This window comes from Coprinopsis cinerea, assembly GCF_000182895.1.
Source record: "Coprinopsis cinerea okayama7#130 chromosome 9 map unlocalized cont3.9, whole genome shotgun sequence".
Taxonomy (NCBI): domain Eukaryota; kingdom Fungi; phylum Basidiomycota; class Agaricomycetes; order Agaricales; family Psathyrellaceae; genus Coprinopsis; species Coprinopsis cinerea.
The window spans coordinates 1665434-1690130 of NW_003307536.1; the positions used below are offsets into that span (position 1 = coordinate 1665434).

General features: G+C 51.2%; 12 protein-coding genes across 12 annotated transcripts; 6 read left to right on the forward strand and 6 right to left on the reverse strand.

Moving 5' to 3' along the window:
• Positions 1-489: 489 nt before the first annotated feature.
• On the forward strand, positions 490-1345 carry CC1G_03493 (hypothetical protein; the record flags this gene model as incomplete). Its single annotated transcript, XM_001832427.1, has 5 exons — positions 490-522; positions 576-737; positions 795-1048; positions 1129-1235; positions 1296-1345. The coding sequence occupies 5 exons, from the start codon at positions 490-492 to the stop codon at positions 1343-1345; spliced, it is 606 nt and encodes a 201-aa protein (XP_001832479.1).
• A 347-nt stretch (positions 1346-1692) lies between these two features.
• Positions 1693-3042, reverse strand: CC1G_03494 (hypothetical protein; the record flags this gene model as incomplete). The annotated part of the gene is made up of 6 exons (XM_001832428.1): positions 1693-1985; positions 2036-2365; positions 2414-2492; positions 2548-2702; positions 2765-2906; positions 2959-3042. The coding sequence occupies 6 exons, from the start codon at positions 3040-3042 to the stop codon at positions 1693-1695; spliced, it is 1083 nt and encodes a 360-aa protein (XP_001832480.1).
• Positions 3043-8124: 5082 nt separating this feature from the next.
• Positions 8125-9050, forward strand: CC1G_03495 (hypothetical protein; the record flags this gene model as incomplete). The annotated part of the gene is made up of 5 exons (XM_001832429.1): positions 8125-8336; positions 8389-8558; positions 8623-8867; positions 8923-8968; positions 9028-9050. The coding sequence occupies 5 exons, from the start codon at positions 8125-8127 to the stop codon at positions 9048-9050; spliced, it is 696 nt and encodes a 231-aa protein (XP_001832481.1).
• A 526-nt stretch (positions 9051-9576) lies between these two features.
• Positions 9577-11055, forward strand: CC1G_03496 (NADH:flavin oxidoreductase/NADH oxidase; the record flags this gene model as incomplete). Its single annotated transcript, XM_001832430.2, has 4 exons — positions 9577-9775; positions 9830-9893; positions 9954-10524; positions 10581-11055. Exons 1-4 carry the CDS (start codon positions 9596-9598, stop codon positions 11053-11055), a joined length of 1290 nt encoding a protein of 429 aa, XP_001832482.1. The 5' UTR covers positions 9577-9595.
• A 292-nt stretch (positions 11056-11347) lies between these two features.
• Positions 11348-11755, forward strand: CC1G_03497 (hypothetical protein; the record flags this gene model as incomplete). Its single annotated transcript, XM_001832431.2, has 1 exon — positions 11348-11755. One exon carries the CDS (start codon positions 11348-11350, stop codon positions 11753-11755), a length of 408 nt encoding a protein of 135 aa, XP_001832483.2.
• A 967-nt stretch (positions 11756-12722) lies between these two features.
• Positions 12723-13526, forward strand: CC1G_03499 (hypothetical protein; the record flags this gene model as incomplete). Its single annotated transcript, XM_001832433.1, has 1 exon — positions 12723-13526. The coding sequence occupies one exon, from the start codon at positions 12723-12725 to the stop codon at positions 13524-13526; it is 804 nt and encodes a 267-aa protein (XP_001832485.1).
• A 470-nt stretch (positions 13527-13996) lies between these two features.
• On the reverse strand, positions 13997-15424 carry CC1G_03500 (hypothetical protein; the record flags this gene model as incomplete). Its single annotated transcript, XM_001832434.1, has 5 exons — positions 13997-14188; positions 14246-14574; positions 14630-14794; positions 14847-15218; positions 15280-15424. 5 exons carry the CDS (start codon positions 15422-15424, stop codon positions 13997-13999), a joined length of 1203 nt encoding a protein of 400 aa, XP_001832486.1.
• Positions 15425-15812: 388 nt separating this feature from the next.
• Positions 15813-16325, reverse strand: CC1G_03501 (hypothetical protein; the record flags this gene model as incomplete). Its single annotated transcript, XM_001832435.1, has 3 exons — positions 15813-15929; positions 16019-16073; positions 16132-16325. 3 exons carry the CDS (start codon positions 16323-16325, stop codon positions 15813-15815), a joined length of 366 nt encoding a protein of 121 aa, XP_001832487.1.
• An 811-nt stretch (positions 16326-17136) lies between these two features.
• On the reverse strand, positions 17137-18300 carry CC1G_03502 (hypothetical protein). The gene is made up of 4 exons (XM_001832436.2): positions 18149-18300; positions 17759-18079; positions 17519-17656; positions 17137-17321 (listed from the first exon to the last, which is right to left on the reverse strand). The coding sequence occupies exons 1-4, from the start codon at positions 18249-18251 to the stop codon at positions 17254-17256; spliced, it is 630 nt and encodes a 209-aa protein (XP_001832488.1). The 5' UTR covers positions 18252-18300; the 3' UTR covers positions 17137-17253.
• Positions 18301-19656: 1356 nt separating this feature from the next.
• Positions 19657-22138, reverse strand: CC1G_03503 (hypothetical protein; the record flags this gene model as incomplete). The annotated part of the gene is made up of 2 exons (XM_001832437.1): positions 19657-21824; positions 21877-22138. The coding sequence occupies 2 exons, from the start codon at positions 22136-22138 to the stop codon at positions 19657-19659; spliced, it is 2430 nt and encodes an 809-aa protein (XP_001832489.1).
• Positions 22139-22698: 560 nt separating this feature from the next.
• On the reverse strand, positions 22699-23286 carry CC1G_03504 (hypothetical protein; the record flags this gene model as incomplete). The annotated part of the gene is made up of 1 exon (XM_001832438.2): positions 22699-23286. The coding sequence occupies one exon, from the start codon at positions 23284-23286 to the stop codon at positions 22699-22701; it is 588 nt and encodes a 195-aa protein (XP_001832490.2).
• A 740-nt stretch (positions 23287-24026) lies between these two features.
• Positions 24027-24443, forward strand: CC1G_03505 (hypothetical protein; the record flags this gene model as incomplete). The annotated part of the gene is made up of 1 exon (XM_001832439.2): positions 24027-24443. The coding sequence occupies one exon, from the start codon at positions 24027-24029 to the stop codon at positions 24441-24443; it is 417 nt and encodes a 138-aa protein (XP_001832491.2).
• Positions 24444-24697: the final 254 nt, after the last annotated feature.

A 24697-nucleotide genomic window follows, 5' to 3' on the forward strand; every position in this document is an offset into this window, starting at 1 on the left:
GTGAGTATAACTTACTCTTAGGTGCTTCCTGTGTTCAAGATAACGGACTTACTGGCTGAAACCACTCCTTGTTTCTTTGTTCTCGGTTCCTCCTCTCAGTTCTCAGACCAGCCCCGCAAAGCGGGAAGATTCCTAATTAGGCAATCCCGTCGGCTCCGCATCCGCCATCACAGTCCGACGCATCAAATTACGGGTCCTGATGCCAACAAGGCCAAGAGCAGGGCTTACCTTGGGTTGGGGCGTCACTCGTGGGGCGCGCGCTGAGCAGAGCTCTGCCGTGCCAAAAATGCCTTCCTATGACGCGACCAATTTCACCATAGGACCTACTCCATGGCCACTCCGTTCCTTGGAATCAGTGCAAGTGGCGCGAAACGCGTCAACGACTCCATCACCCACTTCATCCTCCAGTATATAAGTCGACAGGAATCTACACCAGAAGACAATAGCAACTTTAACGCATACCCACAGTAACATTCACACTCATACAACATGCCTCTCTTCGGATCTAGCAAGCACAAAGAGGTCGGTCTTGTTGCCTACTTGCACCACGACCTACGATCTAATGCCTTATACAGGAAGCCCCTCGTCGAACAGATCTCCGACGTGACCAGGGGTTCACTGACCCAGCCACCACCCACAACAGTGCGAACCAACCTCCTCTTCCTCCCCGTCACGGAGGAACCGGTCACGCCCAGCCCGGTCACCAAGCGGTAGGTGATACCAACTACACCGGTCAAGTGAGCGCCCGCCTTCCAGTTTCGAAGATGACCATTGACTCTTCTAAACTTTGGTAGAACTTCGGATACAATGATAATGCCAATCGTGCCAACTACACCGGTACCGCAGGGTCCGGTCCTGGAAACGCTAATATCCCCGGCGTCCCCCCTGCGGCCCACCACTCCGGAGGCAGAGCAAGTGGTGCAGCTGGGCCAACTACCGGGAGCGGGGGCGGGGGCGCCGGCCAACGCATGACAGGCAAAGTCGAGGAGGCCATTGGTACGGCTTTCAACAGCCAATCCATGCAGGCCAAAGGCCTTGAAAAGCAACGGTACGTGGTCATCGACATCCACATTATCCCCCTTTTCCCTCCATTTTGAGTACCAATTTAACGTTATACCTTCCATGTAGGGAAGCTGATTTGGTGAAGATGCAAGGAGCGGAATTGGCAGAGGCGGAAAGGTTGGAGAGAGAAGCACAGAGGCATCGAGAACGTGCCACTGCTCCGATGGGGCATGGTATGTGGGGTATAGGATCAATTTCGCGTTGGATGGTTCGCTGATGATCTTGTGATCCAGGTCCGCACACCAATGACACGCAGTTCGGTGGAGGAAGAGACCGCTTCTAAGTGGATAAATTGACTCGTGATACGCATCGAAATGTCATGGACGTCGTGTAATACCAGTGTACAGCGTATAAGAGATCCACGCCCTCATTAGCTAGCACCCCAAATGCGATAATATTCGGAGATCAAACGAGTGTGTGGTATATTGGTTTTTTTCTTCCTAGTGAAGAAGCAAGGAATTACTACAGAAAAATGGCACAACAACGCGGTACCGGAAACAACAACAATCAAATAAGGCTATGGATACAAAAGTGGGGATCATCCGGGTCATTAACTTACGCAGCTCGCACTGTAGTCCCAATAAAGAATCCAATAAAGCTACAAGGTGGGTCGTATGCGACCGATAGCAATTAGGAAGGCGATCCTTTGGCTTCTTGAAGGTAGATCTTTCGATCCCCCGAGCCGGGGCTGTATGACTCGCCGGACTCGTGGTCAATTTTGGTGGGAGTCATAGTGTCGAGGTGGTGATGTTCCGTGACGGTGGTGATGATCGGCATGGGTCCCCGTCGGCTTTGGTGCTGGTGCTCGTTACCGCTCATCGACATCCAAGAAGGCATCATCGAGTTGGAGGGGTATGCATTCCGGACAACAGACTCTGATTTGACGACGTGCGTTCGAATGGCGATGAGGCAGAAGACAATGCCTGGAGAAGATGTGTCAGTTTAGGCGAGGTATTCTGATTGAAGAACTCACCGATGCTGGGGTTGAGCATGTGCTGAACGATCACCAAACCAGGATGATTCTTGTAGTAGAGGATGATCATGGCAAACGTCTCAATAGTGTAGATCAAAGCGCTCTCGACGATGATTCGGATAATGGTGAGCAATTCACTGGTGGACGTGAGCAGCAGACCAGCGGATCTGGTGTCTCGGTACTGCTTCCAGATTTTGAAGGCAATGAGGCCGGTGGTCAAGACGTTTTGGATGAGATTGACTGGGAAGATGACGTTCAAGAAGTGCGTCATGGTCTCGAAGGGTATGCTCTCCGGGTTCCTGAACCAGTGCAAGTTCACCGACGTGGTACCTGTAGCTCAGAGTTAGCGTGGTCCCTAGGAACAGGAAGATTACCTACCAACACTAACGAGGAGGAAGAAAGAAGGGACAGAGATAATCCACCAGTTTCGTCTCCAGATCAAGAAGCAACGATAAATCTGGCGGGCGTCATCATCACAGCTTTGCGATGTAGGCGAATTGCAAGAGACTTACCACCAAGTAATCTCCCAGCCATGTAAGCAGCGCCAGAATAACGGGGTGAATGTAGTTGTCCCATTTGATGAAGTCTTGGAAGTAGACAACTGGGAGGCCAGGAGGAGTACCAACGAAGAGAGCGTAGGCTCGAATCAATTTATAACCAACACTCCCTGGAAAGGGGAACTCGTGAGCCAAGCTGGTCAGGTCACAGTGTACAGAAGAGAGAACGCACCGACGTGTATTGTGATGAGAACGAACATCACCAGGACGCCTACTAGGAAAATGCGAGACGCGGTCTGGTCCAGGGCCCGCTTCTGGGTCATGATCCGCACAGTCCACACAAAGAGTGTTAGGTAAATCCCATAGACTATGCCCTGAAGTTCTATCCAGCATTCAACATCTCAAGGTCAGACAGCTTGAACATACCTCTGTCCAACATGCAGCCAGATAGTATATCTGGTATTGTTGGTTCAATGCAGCGAGAGCTGCTTCGTCTGTGACTTCAGCCATGGTGGTAGTTTGGGGTTGCTCGAGTGAGAGCACTGGAGGGAAATGAGGGGATGGCTCTGTTTAATTTTGTGGAGTATCGGTTCCTTAAGAAGTCTTCGTGCGGGGAAATTCTGTGGCTCCACTTCCAAAAGCAATCTCGTTCGAAGTTCCTGGGTCCCATACATACGTTACCAAAAATTTGAGTTATTACCACGAATTGAGAGGGCTCTCTCACGACCATGAGCTCACCGACATAACCCGTCCACTAGATCATCCCCAGATCCGTAATCCTGAAGTTGGGACCTGGAATGTTGTGGCAGCGGCGTCGAATCATTCATTATCCTGATCATCCGGAACGCCCAGACGCTCGGGAAAAGAGCGGCAATGGCGGCAAGTGTTGAGCTACCTGTCAACTGGTTTGAATGCGTGAAGTTTCGTTGTCTAATATTGAATCAATCCACAGTCACTAGGCTATCGCTGAGTATACAATCGAAATGTATGTTAGACTTGCCTTCTCTTTACCGGTGCATCTTCCTGAGCTCTGGAAGGCTGCCAGAAGTAATCTTCAGTGACCCGCGTAAGCCCGAGAAATTACCCTGCTACTCGGTTAGCGAGATCATTACGAATGAATTGAAAGTGACCACGAGAACAGAATCTGCTGTGAGAATGACATGATGTTGGGAGGGCCCACGCCTGGAGACAAACAAACCCACGGCAGTTACCAAAGTTCCCTTTTTCAGAAAGTCCGCAACCCAAAGGAGGGATCAACCCGAAGACAGAAAACGACAATTGGTTGCTTTTGGAAAAGTACCCGCACATCTGGTCCCGGTACCCGAAGGCGTCGGCATGAGTGATATAGTAGAATTGAATCCACACCAAGGAACACCGTCGTAACTTCTCGTTACTTGGGCACCGTTTGGTCTCGGTTCGGCGTCAACGCGCGAAAGCTGTGCCTGGTATGAGTTCAAATAATTATACCGATTCGTAGATCGCTGAAGAATGTCGAAGTCGATTACGGGAGGTACTTGGTCAATGAGATTGCTGAACTTAGTTGACAGAACTTTCGACGAACCTGTCGAGAGAAGAGTCGAAATGGGCAACACGATAAGATACACCTTTTTGCATCCGCGTCCTGGGACCATGCTGCAATCCTCACGTCGAGATCGCTGAGAACATCTTGAATATCAGCTTCAGACACAAGGTCTTCCTTTACGTACACCGTCTACCCAGCGGCGGCCGTTTGAACTATAGGAAAGCGCCAGCAGTATGCAAGCTGGTACGTTAACAATCGGTGCCATGTAAACCATCTGACACTCACTTCAGACAGAAAGGATCAAGTACGCTGGGTTAAAGACCAAGGAGGGTCTAGAGCTGTTTTCGCCTGCGCCAGGCAACTCTGGTGCAATCTACTGTGCTGCGGGCGATTAGATGCAGACAGACTGCTTTAAAATCTTGATATTCTACGCACCGTCAATCACCAGGGTGCTATCGGCGCTAGTATTGGTGTGGTACAGGCTGGGGTCCAGCTAGTATACTCAGCAGACACTTGCTACAAATGGTAGGAACATCCTCAACGTGTTGTCGGGGTTCGAGCGCGACCGCCCACATTTGATCCACGTGGAGGGAACCGAGCGACGTACAAACGCCACTGAGCCTCGTCGAGGAAGATGCCGTCGGGCACTGTTCCACGTTTGACAGCCAGGACCAAGCCAGCATTGAAGTGACATCCTTGAGAAATCCACTACAAGTCTTGGTGATGTGAATGAGGACAGGCATCACAGCCCACTGGTGGAGGAGCCCTTGCCTATTGAATTGCTAGCCGAGCCACTGAGAAGAGTGTGCCTGGTAAACATTCCAGCAATTCGAAACCAGAGATGGACCAAAGGGTTGTGTCAATGTGGCGAACAGTAGAATTCGAGATCAGTGTTCCAACTTCCATTCTCGATCAGCTCCAAGATGTAAGGAAAGTCCTGGAGAGTCCACATTCGATGAGGAAACGACAGGTTGTCAGGGAAAGGGTTCGGAAATGCACTGTATACTGAGAAACTGGAGCCTGTCGTGACGTCGGTTGGCCTGCCTTATCCGCTGATAGAACTCGCGCATCTTCTTGCTTTCCGAGGCAGGCAGAGGTGGCTTCGGTCGCACCCGCAGTCAGCTGGGTCGACCTTGGAGTCGCCGCGTGGCAATGAGTACTCGAGGAACCAGCACCCAATGATAAGGCAGCCCCGTTTTCGGAATTTTCCGACGACATTCCCACAGGCCCATCCGCTTGTTCCGCTGGCAAGCCTCTTGAAGGATAACGAACGACTGTCATGATCACCCCTTGTCGCTATTCAAGTATTCCACGCAGCGCCTCAATATCTGTCAAGACCCAAGTATAGTCTCTCTTATTTATAGCCTCAAGGAAGGCACGCCGCCCGACTGACAGGAGAAGGTGTGCGCTCAAGGAGCCGTGGGCATATGTTTTGACGGTCTCGAAGACATTCCGTGGAGTTCATCAGAAGCGATACTCTTTTCATCGGCGTATCTCTGTGATCGCTCAACGTCAATCCACAGAACATCGTCTTGCTCTGTCAAACCCATCACAAACCACCCCATGACATCTAGTACACAGAGCTGATTTGAGCGCAGTTATCGCTGCTTGCTAGCTCGAGCTCCAAGCGCCCGTTAAAAACAACATCTATTGCGACACAGTGGATCCATTGTCTGCGCAGTAGGGATCTTTTCCTCGTATCGCCCCAGCGTTCCTGAAGCGGATTAGGATGCCGAAAATGCGAATAGCATCATCCAGGGGATACAGTAAACTTCATGATTTCGAGGTCTTCGTTGGAAGCTCCTTTGATTGTTACCCTGTCTAAAGGTCAGGCTATCTTTCCCGTTGCTACCTTGGATGATAAGTCTAATTCTCTGAACTATGGGGGACCGCACCGGACAATAATCATTACGTCCTTATTTGAGCATTACGTTGTCTAATTTCGACAATACGTCGCGGAGCGACATTACTACACCCTATTTTGTGAAGACATCTTATTTCGACAATAGGGTTACTGACGGACAGGACTTACTTGCGCAACACATCCTATTTGGAGGCAAAATATTTGAGGCATAGTAGATCTTCTTTTGTCGATGCAACATTTGTTAGTATCGGAACAGCCCCGCCCCTGCCCTGCCCTAAAGTGACTGCCGCAATGCCGCTTTCCGGATCACACATAAGCGCCCACCACTGAGTGGATAAGGAGAGGAAACAGCTACTCAAAGAAGGGAATTCGGGCTCAAATTGGGGTGGAGAATGAGACCGTTTAGACGCGACAGAATGGTCGCGAGTGAGGAAGCAGGAGAAAAATTAATGGAGAGAGAGGAAAGGAGCGGAACAACTCGTGAACTCAGCACGGACAAAGGAGCGGACAGAGGATGCACGATGGACATTGGAAGGCGTGGATTCAGCGAGGGAAAGGAAGTTAAGGGCAGAAGCCCATGTCAAAGGGAAGGTCGAATAAAATTCCTGGAATTAAGTGTGTGTATCATTGTAAGGCCGATTGCTAGCACACTGCACGAACGGGTCCCGGGAGTTGAGAGGGGAGCTGAGTTTTCTTCTTTTACATTTCATCTCGGGGAGCGTATTTATCTTTGAAATATTTCCCTCAATCCTGCCTTGATAAATATTAAAGGTTTTCAGACCGCCGACCGGGTCTTGTACGTGGAAACTCGAGTACCACATGTATCTCGTCAAATACCACCCCTTTATCTGCCGTAGATCACTCACAATTCCGTTCTCATACCAAGTGTCAATCTGACAATCCTACCCTAAGCCCATCTCATTCTTCCTTCACCAAACCTCTTCTCCTTGTTCCTTGACGTGACGGTGAATCGTTGCTCGTTATATTCAACGTGTTGTGGTTGGAAGCAGCCATCTCCCTCTCCTTCTCTCAGCTAACCCACCATCTACCTGAGACTACCTCTTCACAGGGCTGGTGGTAGTCATTCAGTTGAAAAGACAATACCGAATCCGGATGGGTTGGGATCCCATAGTTTCCTAATTATGAATGTCAAATTTCGATCAGCTTGTAGGGGATATCCAAGTGTGGGTGTCCTGTCGTTCCTTTTCCCAAAGGTGCTTACCAGCACCGCCGTTTGTTTCGGATTTCCAGGGCATCGTTTCAACCCCCGAGCGACAAAGATAGAAATACTTTTCCGAGTGATGGAGTCATACACGGACACTGGGTAAGCATCTAGGATATGATTTCGGATTTGGTTGAGTTGAGTAGATATGTAGGGTGTATGCCTGAGTTCGTGGAATGTGGCTGCGGAAGGCAGTAGCAGACTCTGCGGCGAAGAGCGCTCTATTCCGAGTTATTCACGCGTTCAGCTGGCAGCCTGCCAGCCCCTATTACGCTACCAGGGACCAGGCTCGATCCCTTCAGAGCCTCAGCTGCGACTTGCGAAAACGACCCTGGTGGTTACTTCTAATAAAGTTCATTCGACATATTGCTCAAAGTTAGAATGGTCTGGAGGTAAGCTCAGATAAGCTCTATTGCTCAACCAAGGTCTATTGCTTAACTAAGGTCTATTCATCAAATAAGGTCTATTGCACAAATAAGCGGGAATTGTTCAAATAAGACCATCTATTGCTCAAATATCGGCTAATGCTTTTCGTCCGATGGGGCCACCTATACTGAACTGCCCATTGGCAGCCCTAGCCAACGGGGTCATTCAATCCTTCTCCAGTCAGTGACTTGACGAGTTGAATGTCCTGCCAGTGAACCTCGGCCTCATAGTACCAGCCTGATACAAGTGTATGTTCGCTTTCTGTTCTTTTCCACATCTTCTCTGCTGTTAGCGAATCCCTTGACTTCGCTTTAGACAAGCATCTCGGCAGTTCTGTTCACTGCTGTCAGTCGAACCAATACGAGCGCATCAGTAATGCGCTTCTATACTTGCGGTGATGAAGTGGTGAACTGAAAGATGATGCTGAACAGGGCTTCGAACTGGCCGAAGCACCATGCGCGCGGTATAAATGCTTCGCGAAATCAAGAGCGTCTCATTGTGCCTTAGCACGTCGAATAGCCCCCGCAGGATTTCTCTGTCCCCGCACCACTATCCACCATGCTCTTTCGACTTTACTTGGGATTACATGCGTTGGCGACTATGGTTATTCCTGTAGCTTCCCTTCCTTCTAAGTTATCTGGATGCGACTTGAAGGGTTTATCCATTCAAGGCGCGCCCGCTGGGCTTCCCGAACCCACTGCGCCTCTCTCGTATGTGTCCATCGCTCTCGGCACGCAAAACTATACATGCACAGAAGCGGGAAACTATACGTAGGTGGATATCACATTGATGAGGCTTATATTCGCTTATACGTCCATGCAGGGCGGCTGGTGCCCTGGCACAACTGTTTGACATTTCGTGCCTGTCAACTCCAGGCGCCCAGGACGATCTCGCTGACAGTCTCTGGGCGTTTTGGAAGCAGGCACCACCGTTCCTCAGCACTCAGGCAATCATTGCCGTGCTGCTACCGGTGAACGCTGCCATGATACTCGGTGGGTTACAAGTCTTTTCAACTCTGCGTCCACGTCAGTCTCAGGCTAACACATCTCACCACAGGACAACACTACTTTATCCCCAATCCCATCACCGGACAAGGCGTTAGTCCCAAATGGGACTTCACATCGCAAGGCGCGACGAAAGGGAATCCTGAAGCCTATGTGGTAGCTGCCCTTGCTGCAGGGGTCCCTGCTCCTAATTCCCAACGTGACGTGGATTGGCTCGCTTTGAACAGTATCTCCGGATCTTTGTCAAAGCAGGTATATCGAACTGACACTCGTGGTGGATACCCACCAGGCGGAACGGTTCGTCCTTTGTTCTTCACATTGAGTCTAAATGGTTGAGTTCAAAACTATTCAGTGCCGACCCGGTTCCACCATCACGATAAAATATGTTTCCAAGTACTGTGGGTATCCATCGAACCTATATTCAAACTACCATGCTGACCACCCGCTTTACTCTCAGGGTTCTACGGAAGTACTTTGTAGCAACGGGTTCCAGATATTTCCAGCGCTTTCCTCCTTAAGCGCCCGTGTACTTGCGATTGCGTCATTATATTTTTTCTCGCGATCTGATCATATGATTCATCAACGCCAACTGTGGATTCACTTGGCTTCAACCACATGGGCTCCCTCCCCTCCGGCGAGACTCCTCGAGACTCTCAAGTACAAACAGAAACGCTACATACCTGGGCGCCCAAGTTCTAAGTAAGCAAGGCTCCGACTTCGAAAGTCGCAATGGAATGCCTAGACTCTCTGTGGCCTTGCAGCTTGGGGCAACTGTCCCGGCTCAAGTTTCCGGAACTGTGTCCTCCGCAGGCCTTTGCATCCGACTGGCTTAGGCTCAGTCATGCTCCAATGCTGAGATGTTGAAAACCCATCGCGGTAATCGGCTTCTTTGCGGATTACAAAACACTCTACGGTCTTTTCTTTGCTTTATCATCCAGGAAACCTTCACTACTTAAGCGCGAAGAATTTCGTCCCGACGCTTGAATCCCACCTCCTCAACCCGTACTCTGCATCCACCACGCACCATGGGATCTATCTCCAACCAAGTTATCACCAACGAGCCTGCCCCTGGCGTTCCGTACTTCACTCCCTATCAAGATATCCCATCTGGTACCGCCGTTGTCCCCCAACCCGATGGCAAGCCTGTCCCAACCTTGTTCCAGCCATTGACCATCCGAGGCGTCACGTTCCAAAACCGAATCTTCGTATGTGTTCTTCCATCTGGTGGACTTTCATCTCCCTAACCTCCTTTGCGACAGCTCTCCCCTCTCTGTCAATACTCCGCCAAAGACGGTGTTGCACAACCATGGCACACGGCACATCGTATGTTTCCGCGCTCTAATCGTTCATCGGTTGTATTCTGACATCCGTGTCCCCTTTCAGTCGGTGGTATCTTTACGCGAGGACCTGGTCTGACCATCGTTGAGGCTACCGCCGTGCAACCTCAAGGTCGTATCTCTCCATGGGACCTCGGTCTCTGGTCGGACGAACAAATCAAGCCTCTCGCCGACATCGTCGAATTTGCACACACACAGAACCAGAAAATCGGCATCCAGCTCGCACATGCCGGCCGCAAAGCCTCAACCCTTCCACCTTGGTCTGAAGGCGCCATCCTCGCGAGTACCGAAGCAAGTGGGTGGCCGGACGATGTTTGGGGACCTTCCGAGATTCCATTCCACCCAGCGTTCGCCAAGCCCAAGGCCTTGACAAGGGAAGGGATCAAGAAGATTGTCGAGGATTGGGCTAGCGCTGCCAAGCGTGCCGTCCAGGCTGGTTTCGACGTTATCGAAATCCACAGTGCCCACGGATACCTTTTGCACGAATTCCTCTCCCCCGTTAGCAACAAACGCACTGACGAGTACGGAGGAAGCTTCGAGAACCGAACACGGTTGCTCGTAGAAGTCGTGGACGCTGTCCGAGCTGTTATCCCAGAGACGATGCCTTTGTTCGTGAGGTGAGTGATTATCGTTGATTATATATTCCACAAATAGCAGGCTGATAGAAATGCAGAGTTTCGGGCACTGAATGGCTCGAAGAGGTGCTTCCCGAGGAGCCTTCGTGGAGATCGGAGGATACTGTCCGTCTTGCAGGCATCCTTGCCGATCACGGCGTTGACCTTCTCGACGTCTCTTCCGGCGGCAACGACCCTCGACAGAAGATCAAGTCAGGGACGGCATACCAGGCGCCCTTCGCCGGAGCTGTCAAGCAAGCACTCGGCTCGAAGTTGTTCGTCAGCGCTGTTGGTGGTTTGTACGACGGCAATGTCGCCCAGGGCATCCTCGACAAGGGCTGGGCCGATGCCATCTTCGTCGGCCGCATGTTCCAGAAGAACCCTGGTGTCGTTTGGGCTATGGCAGACGATCTCGATGTCGATATCACCGCCGCTAAGCAGATTGGGTGGGGTTTCAAGGGTAGGGGCAAAAAGGCTCTGGGTGAAGATGTCGGAAAAAAGAAGAAACAGACGGAGGAGGGCTCTAGACTCTGATCAGCCCCAATCAGTTTCCGCGTGCATGTTGTCAGCCCGACGGGCGCTTATCCATGCTATCTAAATTCTAGACACCTATATTCATAGAGTACATACATCACTTATATCCTTTAGCTCGCGCTGTTCCCTTTGATATATCATCCAATCATATCCTGGATTTCTCGGGGCATTTCTTGTGGTGTGTGCGCGGGATAACGAGTACGATATCACGAAACTGCAGAAGTGTTGTGTGTCATTTCGAAGCCACAGAACATTACAGAGACGGTGTCGCCAATCTTGAATGCCTTGCTCGATGAAGCTGCATCTCGACATCTTTGGATGCTCCAGCAAGACATGCAAGAGTGCTGTCAATCGGTTCAGTCTTCATCTACCAAACCTCGAATGGTCAGAGGTCAAAGCCCTGCCGCCTCCCTCATATCCTGAAGAATCTCCTGGACGTCGGGATGAGAATCCTAGGAATCCGCGCGTCCAGGAGATCCAAACGAGCCCTAACATTCGCGGAATCTCATGGAACATCTGGGGTTGGACCCCTCTTTCACCTGTGTACCACCCTTCGTCCGGTACCGCTCTGGTCAACATTATCATTCAAAGCATCATTCAAAGCCTTGCCACGGGTTTCGTCGGTACAGACCATTCCACTTTTAACCTTGGAGAGGATTTGGGCTCTGAGCCGCACCAGAAAAATAAAATGATGCTATAGAGACGACAACACAACAGAGGACGTGTTGCCATTGCCACTGCTTGGACCAAACAAACCAAGTATGCCCGCCACAGCTCCTTATACAGTAAACAAAAACGATCGGACAACGACACCGGTCAGCCCGTAACAACAGAAAACTCTCTATAAAGCGTGGCTCCCCAGCCACCAGTCCAGCAGCACGGCCTATCTACTCCTCAAGTCTTACCATTTCCTGATATACGGACGACACTTCTTGACTTTCGAATATCCAATCGCCAGTCGATTCACACTCAGAGAATATTCCCCAAGGATGTCGTCCGGAAACCTTGATCTCAGCACCACACCCACCCGCAATAATCAACGTCTCAAGAAGACCGGGGTTGCGTTGATGTTTCCCGTCGCCCTAATCTACATCATTTGGGGGTTGAAGGCGTACGTGAAAGGATCGGCAATGGCAAAGTCGGGAACTGCTTGATGGTCTTCCATGGGGGCCCTTAGCGATGTACATACAAACTCTTTCCATTTTCTTAGATGCTCTCAGCTCCCATAGTATGCCGAAGGCACGTTAGTAACTTGAAGCAGTGTATTAATTAAGAAACTCATGGACCCAGTGCAACTAGAACTTCGAATGCTTGGACCAGGTAACAATGCCGCACGCTGACTTTAGTCGTCCCTTGCTATCTCCATTGTCAATCGCTAGAATACCCCCAGAAGGTTAATCCTTGGATTACGTTGAATGCCACACCATTCTCCTCTGTGAATAATGACTGCTTCCGGATTAGGACGAGCGCTTAAGATCGCGCGTCCATCAAAAGTGGCTTTGATCTCCCTACCTCCACGCTTTGACTAGGATGCCAAAGGACAATGGAACAGAACGCGGACACAAGCATGCCACAAGAAGGATATAAGAGCCCTGTATCTTTTCTCTTGCCATTCCCTCACCCCACCTCCCAACACCACTCTAAGCAACCTAGTAACTCTAGCCAAGATGTCCTCCGCTGCCAACACCAACGCCATCCCCCTAGAGACGAGGTTCGTCTGCCTGGCACAGTACGTCCCCAAACCAAAGAGTACCACCGGTCGCATTCACCCCTACACCCAAACCGGCCTCGAGCCCAAAGTCCCCCGACAATGGGCCATCGTCGTCACCTCCACCTACCTCCCCAGCAGCCCCGCCACGAGCATCTTCCAACCACCCGGCCTGCAATGGGATAACATCGCACCAACTAACCTCGAAGGCTTCGAATTCCAAGCTTTCCTCTCCCTCGGCTTCGTTAAGATCGACCAACTGGACCGGTTTGCGAATGTCGTGAAGGGTACGCCGCGCATTCCCGAATTTCCTACTCTGGATCAGGACGTAGGTACGGGCTCAATGGTTGACCTCGAGGCTAACAAAGGATCTGCCATCGTTTTGGACAACGACGACCGTCTCTGGGCGTACTCTGCTCTAGAGAAAGTCGTAGCCGAGGGTTTCACAGATATCGTTCTACCCTCCTTCAACAGCCTCCGCATGCAGTTCAAGGATCTAGCTCCCAAAGACCCGGGCGCTGAACGACTCATTCAGAAATTGTACGACTGCATTGCGAGGATGACCTTCTTCATCATGATCATGTTCTTTTCGAACGCTCTAATCCTGGGGGTCTCTGCGGTTTTGTACCTCTATGATAAGGGCCCAGTAAGGTCCAAGGTCCCTGCAATCTTTTCAGCAGCCTCTGCCGTGACGTCTGTGATATTTTTCTTGTTGATTCGGTACGCCACCAAAGTCCCACATCGGGTCAAGGACAGGCGCTAAGCCGCGTCCGACCTAGTCTTCCCAATCCGCCTGAATCCCCTTTAACGAGACCGTCGAGTCGGCAAATCTGCAGTGTCGTCCCGGCCGACTCTTATGGGTCCTTGTGCCGTCCAACCAACCAACCAACCAACCTCTGGTGCTGGCCCGTCCCCTTTCGTCTTCTGGAAAGACTAAGAATCTCCACGCTCCTGACTCTTCCCTGTGAATTATATATTCAAGTCTCCCAGAACTGCAGGTCAGCCATCCCCATCCACACTCCTTCGCGTCTTACCTATGTAACTCCCGAACGTAAATTATGATAAAGTAGTAACTGCCTTTCTGTGTGCCTCTGAAGGAATAGATCCACAAGTGTTACTACAAGAAACGCCTGAACCCTGAGATCTTCCGTGTGAATAGATCCCCACCGAACCCAGGGGGTAAATATTAAGGCACACCTCAGTCCTTGAACCAGAAAGGCCCAAAAGAACGCTTCACGACCCCTTAGCCGCAGCCTCTTCCTCCTCTCTTTCCCTTTCCAAAATCTCCCTTTCCAGCCTCTCCTTCTCCGCCTGCCTCAACCTCAACAACGTCAAGCTCTCGTAATCCAACCCTGGTGCGCCAGTGAAGCCGGAGAACGAAGGTACGTCCGTCGTTGACGGAATCGAAGGAGGTTCCAGATCGGGCTGCAATGAAACCATCGTTAATCAGATGTGTATAAAATGAGTCAAAGAGAAACATACGAAAGACGAAAACGGAGTGGATTTCGAGGCATTGTCGTTCGTTGAAGGAGCCACGAACGAGAAAGAGGGTGTGGACCGACTACTATCCTCCTGCTTGGCAGAATCCGTCGGGGGTGACTTTGAAGGTTCCCGAGATGAGGGTAGTTTTCCCATCTTCTTGAGCCAGCCCAGAATCAAAGGTTCCTTATTGTTCACCCATCCAATCTCCATGCCCTTTAGATCGACCTTGGGGGAAGGTGAGGTTGACGCGCAGACAGCGGCATAAGCGTCTCCAATAGTCTTGAAGGGGACGAGGGCTGTAGCATGTGTCGGTGGTCCCGTCACATCCCCTTGCAAAGGCAGTCAGCATCTCAGGTATGGAAAGGCAGAGAAAGGAATACACACCAGCAGCCTTTGCCTTCTTCTTAGCCTTGGTCTTGAGACTGAACACGATAGAATCCACATCCACAGCTCCGAAGGGCGACAGGAACGCCGCAATAGCTTCTTTCGTGGTCAACCCCGGATGCGACTTCAAGGCATACTTGAGTCTAACAGTGGTATCAAATTGGTCTAACACCATCATCAGCATTTCTCCAGCACCCATCAAGGAAGAGCGACTTACCCAACGGCGGCGGCTCCTCCACATCCACATCCATCTTCTCCGCCTTCTTCGCCACTTCCTCCATTCTAATCTTCTCCTTCTCAGCCTCCCTGGCCTTCCTCTCCTTCTCCTCCCTCAACCGCCTCCCTTCCTCCTTAATCCTCTCAGTCTGATACTGCAACTGCTCATCCTCCCTCTGCTTCTCCATCTTAGCCTTCTTAAACGCCTTCTCCCGCTCCTCCAATTCCTCGACCAGGTTCTTCCGTTTGGCATCGTACGCTTTGTATCGTTCCTTGCGTGCGTTTTTCAGGCGCAGTTTGGCATCAAGTGCGAGGCGGCGTAGGGGGTCGAGGAGGAGCTCGTAGGCTTGGTTTAGTTCGTGGAACTTTCGGGCTGGTTAGGTTGGTACTAGTTAGGATTTTGTATTATGTTTCGGTAGAGGGGGACTACGAACCTGCATCTGGATTATTAGGATTCCTATCCGGATGGACTTTCAAGGACCGTTTGCGATAGGAAGTCTTAATCTCCTGCTCCGTCGCCTCCATCGGGAGCTCGAGGAGCTCATAAGGCGAGATTTCTTCTTCTCCCGGGGCCGACATTGTCCAAGATTCAAGTCCGACGACGAAACGTCCAAAGGATCGTAAAAAACGGTGTAGAAAGTCGAAAGCAAAGAGAGTTACATCATGGACGAAAGACAAGCGTCGCCGCCATCAAAAACGCGCTCAACACGGCACACGATGACCACAACCACTACAAACGGCGACCTAGCTCAACGATGCAAAGGGAGGTTGTACGGTATGTAAGCGCTAAAACAGCTCGAATTCGAATTTCCATTTTTCAGGGCAGCATTCAATTGGCCTCGAGCCCCACATGAGGCGCACTTTGTCGTGCAACGGCCACGGCTTCCGCTCTTCAGATCAAATGTCGAGGTGGTCAGCACATTTGGACAACGGCGAGCTCAAACACCAGTATCCATGCTCTGAATTGTTACTCACCGCCAGTCAAAAGATATCGTCTACCTCCCAGTTCCTCGCCCTCAATCTGAATCATAGCAGGAACATACTCTCCACGCGCCTCTCTCACAACGAGGGTCTCAATCGCTTTCTAAGAGTCGCATACAGGGAAGAAGAGGAAGAATCGACGCAATCTGAGCGCATATATCCAGGTGGAAAGGAGAAAAAGGGTCTACGAACGACGATCTCGCGCTGAGCCGCAAAGTAGACCAGTAATTCACTCAGGTAGCGTTTCCTGGTGTTCCGATATGCTCAATGAAGCGCTCGCCGTCGTGCAGAAGTCGTGAGCATACCCTGCTTGCTTGATGATCACCTGCATCGCGAATGGACGGTGGCCAGGTGTGAGCTCTTCGACAACAGCTTCAGCCTCGGCGCGTTCCTCATCGTCACAGTCGTTGTAGTCGCTGTGGAGGTCGACGTCTGGCGGCGGGATGAAGATAATCGACGGCTCGTTGAGGACAAGGGTGTAAGGCATGCAGAGGACCATGATTGTAGTGGGATGAAAGAAGCAACGATCGTTTATTGATTCGGGTTCTAATACACACTACAAAAAAAATCTATTCAAAAATCAATAGCCAATAACCAAATACGATAATCCTGCTACTCACAACTATCCCAACCCTCCTTCTCTCCTCAAAGCTCATCCGAAAACGAGCACCAAAAAGACGGAAAAAATTGCGCTCCAAAGGAGCTTGGGACCACGACAGACGAAGAGTAGTCTGAATCGAGTTACACCAAGACGACCCCTCCCGAGGGAAAAGGCCGCCCGTAACTGGCGCACCGCGAAGTGAGCTAAAGGATCAAGCCACCCAGGGGAAACCGTCCAGTGCCCGAAAGAGCACAACAACAGCCTTGCTTTACATGGCCAACCCGGTCATTGCAACGACTTCCATGACCCACAGCCCGCCTTCCCCAATCACGAAGAGAGGAGAACCACCCTCCTGGATAGATCCAGTCGTTGGGCTGCCTCGAGGAAGCTGGAGAGCTGCAAGTCGGATTTCTGATACGTTGCGAAGGCTCGTTAAAGCCTTGGTCCAGCTAGGACCGATCGAGAATGACTAGAATACTCAGACCTTAACCCGCTCGCGAATACGAAAGCAAAGGGCTCGGGCAAAGCCCTTACTTTCTGTTCTGTGCGAGCCTCGCGGTTTTTCGTCTGTCGTGGTTGAGTAAGAAGAGAAAAACGTTTGATCGATTTTGTGGTTTATCGGTTTTGTTTGTTTTTGTTGCTCAAGGACTTTCGGCGCGACGCCCGACGGGCCAGTCGGAATGGACTTTGCTCATCGACCGCGATATTGACCGTCTGACAAGGACGACGAACGACATTCATTGGACAATGGGATACTTTGTACTTTTACAACCGTCCGAGCGATGATAAACCGATGCAGAGACACGCCAATCGATAGCCCACTGCGCTAAGTAAGGGCATCAACAGCCTTCCGCATCATCTGGACGAACGACATCAACTTTCGACGCGCCTCCTCTGAAATAACGGATATCAGCAAGCACTCAATCAAGAGACCTCAAACCAAACGAAGAAAAGAAAAGAAAAGGGCTCCGCGTACCAGCAAGCGCAGGCCACGACCTTCTAACACCCAATCCCCCAGTCGTGCTCGCTATGCATCGCGCACTTCTCAGACCCCGGTGGATCGAAAAAGAATCATGAAAGGGGATGCGTACCATGCTTATGTTCAGCCTCAGTCATTTCGTTGATCCTCCTCTCGAGCTGCTCGGTCTGTGCTTGTCGCTCCGCTCTGGGCTTCACCGCACACCAGGCGTGGGTCTCCAACATTAGTTGGAGGATTCGGCGGGTCAACTCTATATGTATCGGGTGGTTAGCTGCAGTACTGGATGTATGAAACTGGGTCGTAGGCAATGCCACGCATATATGCACCTTCAGTGCCTAACCACCGCGCTTACCCTGATGAAACTCCTCATCGCTCAATGCATCCTCTTCAAAAGGCTGGATGACCAACGACTGACTATCGAAAGGCTCGAACTCTTGAAGGACGAGTTCCATGGGATCACTTCTCTTCACCAACGCTGACGACGCAGAAGTAGAAGCAGAGCCGTCTGCAGTGGCCGTGCCTCGTCCAGCTCCAGCTTCAGACGAGCGAGCAGAACCCGCTTGCTCCACATTGGCAAAGGACAAGGAGGGCGCCTTTGTCGAAGATGACGTCGGCCCCTGTCGGCCCTGTGCTGTAGGCTGCGAGCCCTGGCTCAACGGGCCACCCTGATCCCCTATTCAACCGAGCGAACGATCATCACGTTCGATCCGGCTATATGCGCACAAAAAACCGGTCTACTCACAGCTTCCGTGGGTTTGCATGCCACCTTGGTTAGGAGGAGACTCCGGCCTTGGTGACGACGCCTCGACGATTGGCGAACTAGTCGGCGACGAGGTCAGGGGCATCGTTCTTGTCGTCTTTTGGGGTTGTCGTAAAAGAAGACCTTCCTCGGTGCTTGGACGTGGGTGCAAGAGGCAGAGGCAAAAGGCAAAGGGAGAGGACTAGCACCAGACTTAAATACCTCGGAATCTTATCTTTTTACCACGGTAATTAGCACTGATTTCTGTATCGTTTAGTTTGACAGTGGATTGACAGAGAAGGAAGCTTCGCATCCTGATTTGGTAGGTGGGGTCGACTTCTACCCCTGTCTGAGGGGCCTGGTGTTAATTAGGTTTTGCGAGCGCGATCTCTGCTGCGTTTTCCCTAACTTTGTCTGGTGCTGAAGGCAGCCTTGAGAGACCAGCTTATGGTGCTCCTAGTCAACTCTTTGATTTAGCTTGTCTCATGTTATTCCATCTACGATAAAAGTCGAAACTAATTTGTGAGCAGTGTCGTGCAAAAAACTATGAATAGAATCAGCCACGCAAGTCCAGAAAAGAGAGGGTTCATGCGTAGGGCAGCGACAATTCATTGGAATGCGCCTTCGATTATGTCTCGGTCCACGCGCAGTAGAGGTCACTGAAGCCCATAGACATTGATATCTATTGTCTTTCACAAAGTCCATCTACACTACAGGTCCTGCAGGACTTTCAAACTGATTCTAAATACATGTCCGACTCGGCACATGCGTGATCGCAAGGACCGAAACCCTCTCAACGTTTCAACCTGGAGAAGGAATTGCACGACCTGTGACCATGTTCACAGCCCAAGCGAGCGTATTCTGACTATTCCCATTGAGACGATATCGCCAGACGGGCAAGTCCTATGTTGCACCATTGAAACGGCTGCTCTCGCTTGCTATCTAGCTCTCTGTTCCCGACACGGCCAATCTTCGATCGACGTGTACACGATTAGCCCTCTCCTCCACCCCGATTACCTGTAAATGGATGTCCCAATGGACATTGTTCAGTTCTTCAGCGCCTTTATGATATTTTCGGTACAATTCCTGATCGCGACAAGGCCCAAGCATCCAGCCTCCTACACAGAGAAATGTATCAACCCGTACAGCGACAGAGTACCATGCATGCAAGACAATGCTAAATGATCGTTCAACGTCGAATGCCAAAAAAAGACAACAATCCAGCGACGAGAACAAAAAAGACAAACAAGTCAAACGCCTAAAACGAAATTGAGAATACGTACTAACTATCAACATCCAAAGGCACTCGGCACATTGGACAACTCCTACTCCTAACCAACCACGTCGCCAAGCACCTGTCATGGAACGTGTGTCGGCATTCCGAAGTCAAACACCCCATCTGCCCACTCCTGAACTGGGAAAGACAAATTCCACACTTATCAACCGCAACTCCGCAAATCGCGAGCTTCAACTTCACCCGCCCATCCTTCGTCACCCTCCTACGCACGAGCTCAACAAGCCCGAGGACCGAAATGTTGCTGTCGATATTGGTATTGTCGCATGAAGATGGACGCGACCTCGCTGTCGTCGTCGTTGAGAGTGGGGCTGCTACGGCGCCATTGCTCTGCAAGGGGGTCTGGGTTCCAGCAGTCCCTGGGGGTGGTACTGCCGGGCCTATAAATTCCGTAATCGCCAGGAGCGCCTTCACGGTTTACAGCATTGAGTGCGCTGGGATCGGGGGTGCCCTTCCACTGGGTATGGGAACTCACGTCATAATTGCTGTTATCGTTCCCTTCGCTGTCGGCGAGGTTCGACACCAGCAGATCGAGGTCAGTGATCTCCGAGTACGCATTCATGGTTGGGATTGGTGCCACCACCTGCGTCGCGTCGGGTGTAGTCAAAAGTGAGGGGATATCCTCAGAAGAAGAATCCAGATCGATGAGGGGAGGAGGAGAGTGTCTTCGCAAAACATCCGTGCCACGAGTAGAAGCTGTTACTCCTTGCCCGTCCGCACCGGAATCGTCTAGATCAATGAGCAATCCCTCAGGGCAGATCGAGGCGCTGCTTTCGATCGATGTTTCAGCGTACTCTTCGTTCGGTGCAAAGGTCGAATCAATATGTGGTCGAGTTTGTGTGGGCGGTCGTGGTAGAGGGCGACCTGGGTAATGACGGGTAGGGGTAATCGAATCGTCTGGCGACGCCGGCGACGGTGTGCGCGAAAGAGCAGGGAGGGTTGCTTGGCCATCGGGGGATCCACAACGGCAGATTGAAACTCCGCTCACGGTCGGCCGGGCCGGGATAGGGGTTTGAATTGGAGGGGATGCTACACTAACGTCGGGCACTTCAACAGGCACTGGCCCTTCTTCCTGTTGTATTGAGAACGATTCGAGACCAAGAGGGGAAGGACGAGTAACTGAGGAATGGGGTTTTGGAACGGTCGGTTGAGACGGGGGTGGCGTTGCAGCCATGCGGGTTCGAACGGTAGTGATGACAGGATCCGAGACAGGTGGGGGGACATAAATTGGCGGTGGTCGAGGGGACGGGGACTTTTTGCGAACGGGTCGTTGCACGAATGGAGTCTTACGATCGCGGAGAGATAGCGGGTGAACGGCTGGAGGCGCAGGTGGTGTAGCTGGCGGGGTTTGAATCGCTGGAGGAGTGCTCACTTCGCGAGGGGGAGGAGTGGCCGCTTCTTGGCGAGGGGTTACAGGCAAATGGATCGCTGATTGCGCCAGAGACGCGTGTAGAGAAGGAAGGCTTTCAGACGGTGGAGCTCCATAAGTGAAACTCAGACTACGAGTGGGTGAGGGTCCTGCCTTGACAGAAGTTTGTTTCGATACGTTAGCTACGACTGCCATGAGACTCTGGGGTTGCCCGTTTTCGCTCTCGTCCAATTCTTCCTTCTTCAACTCCTCCCATGAATCTAGTGCCTCCTGCGGTTGAGTGTCCTTCGCTTTCTCCTTCCCTTTACCCGAGAAAATCCTGCGCGCAATAAAGCTTTCTGACCTTCCTTGGTGCGGGCTCGAAGTCAAAGGGAGACGAAGGAACGAGTTGGTGGAAAGAGACGTGGTACTTCTGAATATTGAGGAGCCGTTCCTTCCGCCGTGGGCATAGGGTGAGGTTCCTGGGGAGGGGTGTGCAGAATGAGGCCGATCGGGCTGGCCCGGAGTCGGAGAACGTGAAGGAAAGAAGGTACGAAGTGGCGACAATGACAAGAACCTCCTGGCAGGTGAGGACACTATCGATGGTGATCGAGGCGTATCGTCGGGTCCATCGAGAATAGCCACCAAATCCAAACGCCTTGCGATGTTATCCTGTGGCTGGGGAGACGGTGGACAGACAGGGCTGGGGAAGTCCACTCCTCGTCGGTTGCGATAGTCCTGTCGGACTTTGCGAAGAAAGGTGGGGTCAACGCCAGGCGGGACTGCGTCGTCTTCATCGACGATTTGCAATGATTCATCCGAGTCCGAATTGGGTCCACTGGATGCTGTGCTCGGCGGCTGCCCCATCGGTGTGGATTGCTGAGGCTCAGCGTTATTGCCTGGAATAACCAGTGGCGGTAGGGAGGCCATTGGAGACGGAGAGCTTGAAGGTACAAGGGTGACCGTGCTGGGACATCCAGAGAGAGGCGGTGTGGAGATGGCCTCCTGGAATGACGGAGGGGGGTAATTGGGGACACCTAGGGGGATTCAGCACTTGGCGCTCGCCATTGTACTATGGTGGCCACTCACCATCGTTGATGATGTCGTTGAGATGGACTCGATCTGCTCGAGCAGAACGAGTCTGCCTTCTCCCGGCGGTACGAGCGGCAGATGTGTTGCGGTTCGCCTTGGGCCCGACATTAAACCTTTCTTCTTCCGGCCGAAAGTTTCTGTCAGGCCTTGGTCGAGTTCTGCCTGTTCTCTTCCCTTTGGAAGAACGTCCTGGCTCGACTGTGTCAGGTGGTGAGGACGGGGAGCGTCCTGGATGGGAAACAGAAGGGTTGCGCGACATGGGTGTCGTGCACGTTTCTTCGTCGACGATGAACAAATCGAGAAGAGGACGAACTTGAGGTGTCAGAGTAAAGTAGACATGCGGCAGCCACGATTATGCGGCGTTCCAAGCTTTGGTAATGCTTTCATCTGTTTGACCCTTCTATTGGAGTTAAGTCAAGGTCCGAGAATATAGACCGACGTGATATGATAGAGGATAACGATCTCATCCAAAACTGGCTTCATCGTGGTCGATGCTGAGCAAGTCCGCCGGAACCGATTCACCTACCACCGCGTTAATTGCCATCACCTTGTATTCCAAACAAGCCCCTATTCACATCGATGCAAATTCAATTCAAAGGCGGGTAACCGGATATTTCCATTCACACTGACGTTCGAGAAGCATTACATTTATACAGTCACTATTACAATATGTACACAAGGCACGATCACGCGGAAGAAGACACTTGATTTAGGCTGGATCGAGAAACGAGAAGGCCCGGGAAAATTGGAAACGAGAAGGAAATTGGAGCAAGGCGTCGAGATGCACACCGAGTCGAGTCGAGTCGACGACTAGTAGTACTAAACAGTCTCCATAGCTTTGAATTGAGCGAGCAATTGGTCACGATCAACAGGAGTGACCGCAAAGCCAGCAGCTCGGAGATTGTACAGAGCAGCCATAACCCAGTGTTGACAGTGCCAGGTCTTGTCCCCAGTCTTGACCGGGGTGTTGCGAAGAATATTGTCGATGTTGTCGATTTGGTGAACGGGAACCATGCCCACAGCAATCATTCCCATAAAGGAGCTGGCCTTGCCAGGAGTGACAGTCTCAGGCTTCTTGAGGGTGTAACTATCGGTGGACCCAGTGACTTCGTATACAACACCAGGAGACATTTTGTCATTGGCGTCCATGAGGATGAGGGCCCAGTGTTTGTTGCCAGGAAGTTTGGGGTGACCGTATTGAGCGACGACGACAAATTTGTTGACGGACTTAGACATGATTTCGTCGGTTAGAGAGAAGCGGCTTAGAAAATCTGGGAGTGCTGACTTGTTTGAGTTACTTGAAGTGGGTTCGAGTTCTGGAGCTTGAGAGTGAAGAAGGAGCGTATTTATAGCTTTACGGTCCACGTCCAGGACGCAGGGATGCCACAACGATTGTGCGACATCCATTATCTTCTCCGAGGATTCGCAAGCCACGGACAAGGGCATACAATGGAGTCAAAGCGACCATGGGATATGCAATTATAGTCTTAAGCCTGAGAGAACAATGTCCTTTCAATAATGGGTAGTAGCATCTGCAAAGCCGTGAGGCCTCCCGACCGGTATTGAGATACGACGAGGACTCGGATGCTGTGATTCAAGACGGTTCACCCCAATTAAGTTTACAAGAACGAGGGGAATAAGAGATAGACCACAGCTACTCTTCACGTGCACAGGGACACTCTAGTGCGAGCCCCATTGTTCTTCGCCGTGATTTCTCAACTACCATTATCGCAATACCCATCATGATGTTGCACAGGCCGTCGACTTCCTGATATGACTTCAAGGGCTCCACGACGGAGAACGATCAGCTCCGCACGAGCGCCTTGATTGAAGCTGGAGAAGAAGAGCGCACAATGGACAATTCTAACAACTATATCTCCAAGCCACTAGGGAACCTTGGCAACAGAGAGCTGGGAAGAAATCATTGTCCGACCAACGCTTTGACTTCGAATTAACCTGGGGAGGGGGGGGGGCGCCGACGGACAATCGATTAAGATGAACAAATCAGACTTACTCCTGCCACGGCCACGCTAACCGATATAGAATATATCTCCTTCCATCTTGAAAAAGGTCCCCACATAAACCCCGAGACCTTTCACCTGATACAAGTCCAATCCTCGAAAGAATCGCCTCCAACTAACCCTTCAATGGCATCCAACACCTACTTCGTCAACATCGCTCAATATGAACACCCCAACATGCCCGGCCCAAGGCATTGGTCCATTATCTTCATGGAGTCCAACGACAAAATGACTCCAGGTACAGTTTACGAGGTCATCGGTTCTCCCAGGAGATACGATATCAACGGCCCTGAGCAGGTCGTCCCGGGCAAAGCCAAGACATTCAAGGGAATGGAAACTCTCGGTACAATTCCTGCTTCCCAGCTAAACCAAGTAGAAGAACTCCTCTTGAATACGTCCCTTGAGCAGAAAAATCGGAACTGGCATTGCCAGCACTGGGTTATTGCGGCGCTTGATAAGCTGAGGGAGGCTGGGTTTGATATTACTCCCATTACCCATGATGGCCTTCTCGCTCGTTTCAATGCCAATGCCGAGAACAAGTAAGCTGTGCCAGTGTCTGGAGGTCTGGGTCTGGGACCTTATTCAACAGTAAATAATCTCTCTTTACTTCTCTTGCCCTTGTCTGTATCTTTCCCTCAACAAGATGATGTTGAGGCTACGTGATGCGGTTTGAAAATAACAGCATTTCTATACATCATAGAGCGTGAAATATATGAGATACCATAGGCCCTATCTATTAATACCCAGGTCTTGTCCTGGATTCACTCGTGAGATGCCCGTCCTCAAACTGCGACAAC

Bases quoted from the DNA above. Each gene is read 5' to 3' on its own strand.
- CC1G_03502 (XM_001832436.2), bottom strand. From the start codon at position 18,251: ATGCCCCTGACCTCGTCGCCGACTAGTTCGCCAATCGTCGAGGCGTCG. The intron at 17,657-17,758 runs GTAAGCGCGGTG...CGATACATATAG, and splicing joins CGATGAGGAGTTTCATCAGG to AGTTGACCCGCCGAATCCTC. The intron at 17,322-17,518 runs GTACGCATCCCC...CCGTTATTTCAG, and splicing joins TGAGGCTGAACATAAGCATG to AGGAGGCGCGTCGAAAGTTG.